The 12,474-nt window shown below is 36.3% G+C and overlaps 1 protein-coding gene across 1 annotated transcript; it reads right to left on the bottom strand.

The window, feature by feature from the left end:
- Nucleotides 1-9,256: 9,256 nt before the first annotated feature.
- Nucleotides 9,257-11,330, bottom strand: LOC125652322 (melanopsin-like). The gene has a single exon (XM_048881415.2). It carries the CDS (start codon nucleotides 10,756-10,758, stop codon nucleotides 9,574-9,576), a length of 1,185 nt encoding a protein of 394 aa, XP_048737372.1. The 5' UTR covers nucleotides 10,759-11,330; the 3' UTR covers nucleotides 9,257-9,573.
- Between the last annotated feature and the right edge of the window lie 1,144 nt (nucleotides 11,331-12,474).

Raw genomic sequence — 12,474 nt, 5'->3', positions numbered from 1 at the left:
TCATATACAACTACTGTTAAAAGTAATGGGGGAGAGGATAATCTCAATTTATATGCACTACATATTTTTTTTTTTACAATGCTCACTGTCAAAGACGGGGGGGGGGGGGGGGGGGGGGGGGGGGGGGCAGCCCAATTCTTTGTGCCTGATTTGGACATTGTTAGAAACTATATTTGTTTTGAAACTATTGAAATATTTAGAATTTTCATGATTATGGAACAAAAATTGAGTTAATGAAAACAAATTAAGATTTTAATCTTTTTTAAATATACATGTATATATTATACATGACTTTGGACAAAACGTCTAGCTCTACAATTCGTCTTCCTTCAAACCACGGGGTTATTAGATCTAGTTAACGTCAATATAAGCTATTGTTATACCCCTATAAAACAGTTCCTATATAACTCCTTACAAAAATATGTCCAACATTTCGACTGTTCTGGCGACTGTTGGACCGGGAACTGTTAAAATCGACTGTTATAAATGACTGTTGACCGATGACGTCATATGGCGCTAACTCGAGTTATTTTTTCGTACCGTTTGGATATAGAGAAATGACGGGTGACCATTTTGCGACAGCAACGGAAGATGAAATTCAATTAAATTTTCAAAGTAGGGACAGCAAGAACATTAAAAAATATCTCTTCTTCATCATTTTCTAGAATCAATTGTATATTAAGATGAAGTTTACTTATTTTTATTTTATTCGTGTTAAAGCGGTTATACGCAAGTCACATGATTCTTGGTCTGCTGATTTGTTTACGTAATGGCGAGGTTCACTGATTTGACTGATGATGAAATATGGAATTTATAAGATGAAAAGCAGAGCAGATTCACGAAAAATATAATTATCAATTAGGGTATTGGGTATGTTTTCTTTTAAACTAGTGGAATCGGTGATAAATGTACGCAATCACACTGTCGATCCGTTTAAAGTCAACAAACCATGTGCATCTAGTAAAAACAACCTAAAAACTGAAGGTGTATAACAAAACAGTTATTAACTGGATCCTCGGACAACAGCTGTTTTGTTTGACCCTCGAACGGATCGGTTGCCCTCAGCCTACGGCTTCGGGCAACAGACCCGTTCTTGGGTCAAACAAAACAGCTGTTGTCCTCGAACCCAGTCAATAACTGTATACTACTTCTTTTACAAGATCAACAGTACTTCCGCGGCCAGGTTAGCTAGTGTCGCTTATGACTCGGATCGTCTCCATCCTATTTTTAAAGGAATTTATGTGTCGCACACGTTGTGACTTTGCACTTTTTTCTTTTTCACACGTCTGCTTCTCGCTTTCCGACTTGTATCATATTTATTAGGCCTACATTAGTTACCATTTTCGCAGCAGTGTTTCGTAAAGTTAGTAAAAATAATTTGTAATTTAAAATAGTTTGAGAAATAAAGCGTACTTAGATTTACATGAAAATGCTTGGGAAAATTAAACACTCCTAGCATGGACGTTACGATTTGACAAAAAGTATCGATCTTCGGCATGTAGGGGGGGGGGGGGTATTTTTCGCAAACAATGATCGATTATAAAAGCACCAGAATAATTCGTATGTTTCCCAAGCAAGATTCGGTAGAAATGTGTGTCCAGTTCTAGTTTCACACTACTATAGTAAATACCAACAAACGATCATCATCTTATACTAGCTTGCACCGGGTCATTGTTTACGTACGATTGACTTTCTTTTTGTAAATGCCTAGATTCAAATTGCATGTACATGTAGGAGCGATTTAGGTGACTAATAGGCTATATACTATCAAAATTACTGTGGCGCATACTGTATGTACATAATATATATGTAATGCATATGAAAAGGGAGACTTGTAATCAATATGAAATAGAAATAAAAATTATCATTTGACAAGAATTCAATCAACAGATTTACACAAGACACTTGGCAGCGGTAGCAAATTACGACAAAATATGATGACATTTTCACCGCGATACAACGTCGTGACGTACTTTTTTATTGTGACGTCATATAGTGTGTCTGTAGAGCATTGTGATTTTTCTCGGGAAGCTTTTTAAACTACGCTGCGTCCGGTTCTAAATTTATAATAAATTCGCAATCATCACGTGATCATCGTCCCGCATATCCTTTAAAAGAGTAATCTGAAATGTGTATCATTTGTCGATTACAACAGGGAGAGGGAGGGTCTGGCCTTTCCCTTATTTAGTTTGTATACATGTAGTCGACAATACCGTGCGGCCTGACGAGTATTTCGAGCATTAGCTTGACATACATTATCACATGGCTGATTTGATATTCAGCAGGTCAAGATAAGGTCAATACAGGTAAATTAGGTAGAAAGAAATGTGTAGTTTTTGCAGATGTTTATGAATTTCATCACCAACACAAGGATGTCCAGTCTTGCCTTTTGGATATAATTCTCTTTATTACAAAAAAAGAATTCTAATAGAAAGGAGAAATCTGGACAACCGTGTTCTCGATATAAACAAAGGCTTTAAAAACCGGTCATTCAACGAATATCTATATAGATTTAACAAAAACAGACAACTCCGACTTCAAAAGGCGGCATAGTTCTTAATGTTAACGAATTTTTCAGTAAAATAAACAAAACTGTAAGTTAAGGTATCAATTAACATTGTAAATAGCAAAATACAAACTTTGATGTTTTACTAAATCATCAGGGGCCATATATCACAGCTAAAGTGGGGAGGTCCTTTAAAGGTCGAAATTCTATTTTATGATTTTCCATAACATCATGTCCTTGTATGAGTATATGACTCATTTTGTTGTGACACTCCTGGATAACTCACTACTTAAGAATTGAATTAATCACATGTACACTGACATAGAAAGTAATGAGAAAAATATATTAATTATGTGTAAAAATTAATCTGCACTATATTTTCATTAACTACCAGTACCCATGCATCTAATTCAATATATTACACGAGACATGATTATTCGTAAAGACGGAAAATGGTTTTTTTTTCTCAAACTATACTTGTGGCAAGAACTGAAATATAAAACACTAAGACATCAACATTGAAAAGAAAAAAAATAAAATAAAAAGATAGTGACATGAAGTAAACAACATGATTCAGAAACATGATGATTTGGGGTGGCAACGGTTAACTGGTTAACCGACTAACCGGTCGGATAGATGATAATCGGTTACAAATTCTATAACCGATTAACCAGAAAATTTTGCGAATTATCTACAGTTCGATATTCTGGAGGAATAAATAGCTGAAATGTACATTACAATACCAGTATATGTATTTGTGATGAACGTCACTAAAGCGGACTGCGTTATAATGATGGTTTTCAGGGTCTATAAGGAACTCTTCTTATCGTCGTGTCTCTGTTCAGTTAATGTCACTTAAAACTAAATTTATTTTCTACGCATTTCCCTTTCTACATGGAAATGTTTTTTGAAAGGATTCAAGATCAGTTTATTTGTGTTAATTGAGAACAATACATGTATATAAGAGGGAAAACAATAAAGCAGCAGGGATATGACGAGGGCATTTTATACACAAGTGTTACACTGAATATGTGACATACAATTATATATAGGGGGAAAGTTCCTGCATTCAACAAGCCTATAACGAAATCATAATTTGTACTAGACGGGACCTGTTTTAATTTCATTTTGGTTACGTCATTTACACTAGGGAAATTCCAAAGTTTCAAACTTTTGGCAATGTAAGTCGTTTGATATTTGATTAAATTGATATTTATAATTCTGTAAACCTTATCAAATCATAGATACACATGAACACACATTCGTGTGTGTGTATGTGTGTGTGTACGTGTGTGTGTGTATGTGTGTGTGTGTATGTATGTGTGTGTGTGTACGTGTGTGTGTATGTGTGTGTGTGTGTGTGTGTGTGTACGTGTGTGTATGTGTGTGTGTGTGTGTACGTGTGTGTGTGTGTACGTGTGTGTGTGTGTGTGTATGTGTGTGTACGTGTGTATGTGTGTGTGTATGTGTGTGTGTATGTGTGTGGGTATGTGTGTGTGTGTGTGTGTGTGTGTGTGTACGTGTGTGTGTGTGTGTGTATGTGTGTGTGTGTACGTGTGTGTATGTGTGTGTGTATGTGTGTGGGTATGTGTGTGTACGTGTGTGTACGTGTGTGTGTATGTGTGTGTGTGTACGTGTGTGTGTGTGTGTGTATGTGTGTGTACGTGTGTATGTATGTGTGTGTGTGTGTGTGTGTGTGTGTGTTCAGCTTGAAAAAACATATGCTTTGTTCTGTGCATATATAAGGCTACTCTGTCTGCAAAATGTTTTTCATTTTACACATATGGAACCCATGTAAGATAATAAATTACAGTTTAGCCCTTCATGAAACAAACCATTCTCATGAACATAACGGTACCATACATACAAAAGACACGTGTAATAAGTATTCGGTCACACAATGGCGGCGTGTTTACCATGTGTAAGTTTACACGAGAACAAAATTATACGGAAACACCCGCGAACAAAAATAAAAAATGTAAAATTTCATGAATTCCAGCCAGAATTGGAAAGTTCAAATTGGTTATTAACAGCATCAATGATATACAAATTTACTTATTATATCGAATATATATATATATAAATTACCGAAAAAGAATACTAATCTAAACGTGCATTTCATAGTATTATTTTATCTTCAAATTATTAAAAGCTGTTACATGTATATTTGTTTTATTAAATTTACGTCAGAATCCATACCGTGTCAAAACCTCCGGAAGCGGAATTAACAAGGACAAAAAAAAAAAAAAAAAAAAAAAAAAAAAAAAAAAAAAAAAAAAAAACCGGACTCCGACTAGTCTAGACAGCTACCAATAACATAATGCATAAAATCAAAATTGTGCACTTCATGATCATTAAGTTGTTGATTGTAAATGATTCAGTTCATCGTCTTTATATCATGTTAACTTTAATCGTTTTCTTATTTTATCATTTGAGTCAACATCCGTCTTACATTCTCTCCATCACTATTGGTCACGAGGTATAACGAAGGAGACAGGTCACTGTCGGATATTGTGTCGAGTGGACAGTATTCATAGATTTCTCATTAAAACATATCTGCACCCTATCCTTTCATAGATTATATGATATCGTATAAGTAAAATATCACACTATCACACAAGTTTTTGGTGAATGAGACTTTAAGACTGGCTGCTGCGATGGTACGTTAGTTTGGATTAGGGACTTGTAACCCGTATATTATTTTTGCTAGCTTTGTGGATTAAAGATAATTTAAGTTGTTTTAACTATTAAAGAATCATTGATTAATTAAAATCACAGCAGTGCCACCCATGTAACACGAGTCACCGTGGTTTTTACTCGGAAAAGGCAACACGCTGCAAACGTAAATAGCAACAATCCTACACGATGTTTCCGAGTTGTCCCATACCGATAAACATTCAAACCTAGGCTTCTCATTGATCCTCCCATTATTTATTAGCTACGCCTGGGGTCTCTAATGCTTTATCATCTGTGTCTCACTATTCTTATCACTCAGAGTCAAACATCTTGCCAACAAGAACTGATTGCTAAGATCTTACAAAGATGAAAAAAAAATTATAATAATAATACCATATTTATATAGCACCCTTTTCATACACTATGTACGCTCAAAGGTGTTTAAAGATTGTTTCCCTTCTAAAGCAACACAAGCTGTAACTGACGGCAAATGAATTGAAAATTAAAAGATCAAATATTTAACATATTTGTGATTGAATATTTTTAACTTCATAGAATCAGAGTGAATCTAAAGCAATAAACCCGTCAAATCAGCAAAAAATGTCAATTCATGAATCATTGTCACCCTGTCAGTAATTCTTGCTCGTAATCTCCGATGTACATTGACCTCGGAGGTCACCAGTTCTGGAAAAAATGAAAGAGAGGCACTGAGCACGTTTCGAATTTGTAAACAATTTAACATGCTAATCTTATAGAAAATTCACTATCAAAATTTCAATTGAGTGGCATATTTGCGTAATTATTACTTTCTTACTTCGTGTCATTTATGAAACGATGTGATGCAATCTCTACCCAGAGTTGTCGTTCTTTGTCTGGGTAGAGATTGGATGTGATGTTTTAAAATAAACGACTCACGTCAGTTTCCGTCTCGGTCGCAGCAACCCGATATGTTCGGGAACCATCGCTCTCACGTCCGTACGCAATGACTCATTGTAGGTATAATGCTCTCAAACAATATTCCCTTGTTTATTTTGCTGACTTTTTTTCCAGATCTTTGGGATTATATTTGTTATACCGATAGGTGTTATTTGGTGCTTAATTGGATAGTTGAAAAACATACCGTCAGTTACAGCTTGTATTGCTTTAAATCGATTTGAAATACTTAAGGATAAGTGGAAACCAGCTAACATATTTCTCTTTTCGTTGGAAATATCATTTTCTAAATAATTTGTTAGTTTAAACTGGTGAATCTAAAACACAAGGGTTTATACATTAAGAAGTACATGTATATATATAATAGATTTATTTGTCTACCCATTTTCGAGGAAACAGGATAGGATGCAAGTGGAGTGGATTTGGAATGTAAATGATTCATTGATGCAAAAAGAAAGAAGTGTTAAATAAACATTTTGTATACATTAATTGATATCGTTTACATCCGGAAATTGAAATGGCTTGAACTGCAGCGACATTCTCTACCCAGTGTTCCGTAACGCGCCCTCTGGTGAGAAAATGCTGCAGTCATAGTCGTAGCCCAACACGTAAAGAGAGGTAACTCTAAATGTAAAAACAGCAGTAAACTGTGATTTTTGAACGCTTGTTTAATGAACACGGCGTAATGAACAGCTAATAGAAATTAAGAGCATGTAAACAAGGAACCCTGGACACACCAGAGGCGGGGTCAGGTGTCTAGGAGGAGTAAGCATCCCTTGCTGATTGGTCACAATCGCCGTAAGCCCTATATGTATTTAAATCATCTGTAGTCAAAATCAGTATGCAGAGAACGACTCAACAATTGGTATGAAACACGTCAGACAGCAATCGACTTAATCTTCGAGACATCCGAGAGTTTGAGATATTGAGGTTAAAATACATAAACTCACTTTAACATATTCATGGTGTGATACCGAAGTTCAACTTTACTTGCATGTAGTTGTACCCAGATTAACGTGTCGCAAAAGAATAAAAAAATCATTAAAATTCCGAACACTACCGAATACATACAAGAAAAAAAATTAAGACAAAAACGTGTTAAATACGGAACTTTCTGGATGTGCCGGAACGACCGATTAGAATTGACCTTTAGCGTGAAAGTAATCAATTGTTGAGCAAAGTTGACATCATGGGGATTTGCTAGCAGAAGATCCGTAAATATCCATGCTCAGTCCTAACAAGAAGAACGCTGACGATCCAAGTCACTATTGGTGCTCAGTACCTGGGTGTAATCTTTGTAAATCGGTTTCTTATCCATGTCACTATTGGTGCTCAGTACCTGGGTGTAATCTCTGTAAATCGGTTTCTTATCCATGTAGGTATATACAATGTAATCGTGTTTCATTTCTACGTCCTCGAGATTTATTTCCCTCGCCAACTCACAGAATTTACTCAAATGCGATTTCCTAAAAATGGTCGTAATGATTCCTGCATTTTAATGCGGGAATTGGATTGCAATTAATGCCTTCCATGCCAGTCTGATTAAAATCAAACCTCTCACTTCGCTCGATATACGGATAGTCGCTCCCACGCACCGACTACGTTCAACGCGCGATAAAATTCAGAGTGGATCCGTATCTCAAAAGTCCCGTATTAGGTCTTGCCCTTGTTTACAGTTATACTCGTGTTTTTAAAATTGATTTACCGATCCTTTGTTGAATAGCCCTTGTCCTAACGTTTGCACACCATCCATATAATAACTGTATGTTTGAAACACGCTAGGGAGAAGTTGGACGGTGTTAAAAGAGACAGGAAGAGATCGCTTGGATTTCAGATCAGAGCACTTCAGAATAACGTCTCTTTATCATCGTTAAACAGTGCCATACAACGTAACACAATTTCCAAACTGAAGTGCATTGAAAACGCAAGACTAAACAAGTGCATAGCAATCAAACAGTCTTAAAGAGGACGATGAGTACATTAAAAAACCTCCACACAAATGATTTTTTGATTTTAAAAGCAGTAAGTGCTAGGTGAAACCGTTTAGAAAATAAGCAGCTACAATTTGAAAAATGATTATGAAAATTCATCAAACACGAATCCAAATTTTGATTTGCTGGTTCCATGCATACTAGTCCTAACAATATCACTGTAAAGATCAAATAATCACCTGTGTTCATATATCACATATCTATAAGCATTCCTATCAAGTATTAATCGTGCGAATGTCCTCCTGAATAAACGGACAATGTACTGAGAGAGAGAGAGAGAGAGAGAGAGAGAGAGAGAGAGAGAGAATACTGTATTCTCATCCCTTACAGAATGTCAGGGCCTCTGATGTCTTTGCAGACCTATATAAGGGCCGGTAAACCTGGGAATGTTTGTCTTAAGGGCACTGAATACTCGTATTACGTAAACTTTCGAAATAGAACGGACAGAAATTAACTACTACTCATACGTAATTAGATTATAAACCTCCCTTTACCCATATTCATTCTTTTATTCTGACCTAGGACTGGATCTCTATATTCATGTTGAAATTCGATGAAATAACATGATGCAATTGAAACACCTACAGCTTCCCTATCGTAGGAATCAATACGACATTTAGTGTGTATGTTTGATTTATAACGTGGAAAATTCTCTGGTTTAGATTTTATTCTGGAAAGTTGTTTTTTTTTTTTGCTTAGTCACTGCCCTTCAATTAATTAGCACTGCTTGAATTCAACAATTAATGAATATTCTTTAACTGAGATACTGTGTATATATATATTTGTATTGAACAAAGAGCGGTAGCATCAAGCATGTCAAATGTAAATTTCATAGATTTTCCCTTCAGTCACCAAATTAAAATCGCCATGAAACAGTAGAAAGCCACAGCCACACGTAATTGCACAGTCTGACATTGAGATACAAAATTCAATGTCATTGGTGTATTTGAATTCTGACGTCACGGTGATTGACATCGTCCATCACAAGTTACTTTCCTCATAATTTCAAGTTTATTCTCAACATAGGAATATCTATATAAGATATTGATAGACATTCATGTAATTGAGCACAATATAAAACAAATTATCAAAATCAACACAAGTTTCGCTGAATTACTAAAGTATTGATCATTATAATGATGGATGAAACTTGCGTTTAATTAGTTTATTTTTAACCATAAAAAAGATGAAAGGAATACAATAGGAAACATGAAAATGATAACATCAATATTCATTTTGTCCCAGTCTATAATGACTAATTTTGTAATTACTAAGTACAACAAATTTGAAGACAATGAAATTCGTCTACAAAGAGCAGCTGTAGACGTATTAATGTTTTCTACTAACGTCTTGAAAAAGAACACACGGTGCATTTCAGAATGATATCCGATCATTAACGCTGATAATCCAGTGATTCTCATTTATGGTATGCTATTGTCATTGGTAAAGCATTGTCATTTCCATTCTTTATATGATCGTGCTTCTGTCCTCTCTACTGTTGGAGTAAGTGTTGCTAGTTCGTCCGTCTGTACTCTCCAGATTAAGAATTCCTCGCAATCTTTTACCTCGACACCGCAGCATATCCAAAAGGGCGACACGAAATTGTGTGCTCATCATGAAGAATATCCAGAAATTGCAGTCATAGCTGATCAAAGATAGTGTGGTAGATATGGTGTCCCAAAGAATATCAGCCTCCTCGGATAAAACCTCTCTTTTTCGGTCTGTTGCAAGCTCATGTGCGTAAATCAGGAATGCAATTCCGTCCTGGACTTCGGCGACGAGGAATACAATGAGAATGATTATCACTAGTTTATTCACTCTCTTGAGCTGTTCTTTCTTGTAAGAATCTGAGCTTTTGAAACTGGTGATGCGCTTGTGCAGTAAATATGCGAGAGATATAGTGGTTATCAGTAACACGATCACTGGCAATAGACGAGACAGAAATCCAGAGAAGATGTAAAACAGCATCATGGATTTTTTTATATCCCCAACGACGTTTATCAAGGATTTGGAAATTTCCCTTGTGCAACCGGACGGTAAAGTTTCATTGCGGAACCTTGTGGAGTAAATCGGCAGTTCTTTGATATCAATACCCAGTGCTTCGTAGAGGTATACAAACACAGAAATGACAGCGATGGAAGCTATTTTGATCACTGTAGTTGAGGTACTACAGATCCTCGAGTAATAGAACGGCATGCAAACAGCGAGAAGACGCTGCAGTCCCAACAAGGCCGTCAACCAGTTGGATGTCATACGGAATATGCTATACATCACGAATAAAGCATGGTTTGTTACACACCAGCTGTAGTTCATATAAAGATTTTTATAATTTTGAGCCATGTTGAAATATATTGCTTCCGGTAGCCTTGTTATGCAGATCAAGGAGTCAGAAATTGCTAATGAAGTCAGAACAATGGTGGTTGGAGAACGCTTGCTTCTGAAGATGAAAACAAATATCAACAAGAAATTCGTTATCAGCGTCGTCGTCGCGATGCAGAAAGTGATGGGTCCTCGGATTGGTATCTCCCAGTCTGCTTTGACTTCGTATTTAAACGGATAAAAGTCTGAATAGTAGTCATCGCTGTAATCTGGGTAGTGTCCAGAAAAATTCCCCGAGTGCTCACCGTACTGATCAGGATAATCATACTCCATTGTTAGATTTTATGCACTTTTTTTCCAGCTACACAATCTCTCTCTGTATTGACATCTGACTACTTTCCAGTCCCTGGAGTGAGTGCTGATGAAGTATCTGGGGCTTAGAGTCATATGGTATAATTTTTGTCAAGTGTGTCTGTCTATAGATGGGAGTCATTATCGTTCTCGTTCTCTCCTACGTTTTGACCTTCTTAAGCACCCCACTACTAGAGTTAGTATCAATTACGATGCTGGTACGTTCTAATCTCGTGATTCGCTCCTTAATTAAGGGGGTTAGGTGTCCGTGTGTCAGTGATATGGAGTCCGGGATTAGGGACCCGGTTTCCTCTCTATAAGTATGTTTACAGACGTGTTTTAAAACTTTAGTTTCGTCCTCTGTGAAAATACTGATTAGAGGGTCAGGATAATTATTAACGACTACTTAACTTTGGTATATATTTACGTCTCCAGTTGCATATTTCGAGATAGTGCTGCACTTTTTGACGTCGGGGCGTTTTACACATTGCATATACTGTGCAGGTTACTACTCTGGTATTTGCCAGTCGAAGGTCCAGCAGTACATACGCATTGAGATGTCATTGTTTAGCGAAGCGGTTATGCAATCAATATTGTTTCATGTACGAGTGCAGCACATTTTGTCAAGAAACACTTAGAAAATAAGGTGGACTTCGATCAAATCTTTCACGTTATCGACAGAGGCATGTGTAGTAATTTATGCTTTGTTCACACGAAGTAAAATGATGTGCATTAAATTAATTCGAATTAAATTGCGTTCAAACGGAGGTAATATTTGATGTGAAATCCGTATGCATTTCTAAATTCACTGGTGCGCGAAATAGATATAAGAATAAACTATATCATTAAAATTATTTTTATAGATATTTTGATGAAAATACTATATATAGTGGACTACATGTTTACGTATATGTATCTGATCTACACACAAGGAATTTATTGTGTTTGTTTTTATTTGTTCCCAAGAAATTACTAGTTTCCTCCGACGACCAGCATTCAATCAGGAAAATATACCGCTTCTACATGAAGCATGTTAACACCTCGTATCTCGTGAGCATTGAAATATCCGCGTTAACACGATGCAGGTTTAATGCGCATTAACTTACGTTTAATATAAATTCTTCATGATATTGCTAATTATTTCTCATCTGATAGGACGATATATTAGTAGCGACACATTTTAAGATCTTGTCATGAAATAAACCAACAGCTGAAGATTCTCTGTAATAGATCGATGTGCATCAAGAGTATACGAATCTCCCCCAATCCTGAGATTTTTGCGCTTAAAAAACGTAATCATTTTTGTATATATATCAGTTACTGTACGTGAGTGTTTATGGACCGCAAATACTTCATAGCATCCCATGTTTGAGAGTTGACTTTGATTTCGTAATACCGACAACACTTGACATAATTAAAGAGGATTTCTGGAAATAACAAAACAACTGCAACAACAACAACATAAACAAAAGATTTTAAAACAAGAGACACATGGGCCACATCGCCCACCTGTCACACATCGCCCACCTGTCACACATCGCCCACCATCGCCCACCTGTCACACATCGCCCACCTGTCACACATCGCCCACCTGTCACCGCGGCCATAGTTTACTGTTATTCAGCTGTTGCGATTTTTAAAAGATTTGTTTTGTAGAAATCGTTATTCCAATGAAAAAGTTGGACCCCACATTGTGAT

The sequence above is a fragment of the Ostrea edulis genome, chromosome 5 (assembly GCF_947568905.1).
Source record: "Ostrea edulis chromosome 5, xbOstEdul1.1, whole genome shotgun sequence".
In the NCBI taxonomy this organism is placed as follows: domain Eukaryota; kingdom Metazoa; phylum Mollusca; class Bivalvia; order Ostreida; family Ostreidae; genus Ostrea; species Ostrea edulis.
Note: the sequence above shows the minus strand (reverse complement) of the source record. Positions and strands in the feature narration are given on the sequence as shown.

Bases quoted from the DNA above. Each gene is read 5' to 3' on its own strand.
- LOC125652322 (XM_048881415.2), bottom strand. From the start codon at position 10,758: ATGGAGTATGATTATCCTGATCAGTACGGTGAGCACTCGGGGAATTTT.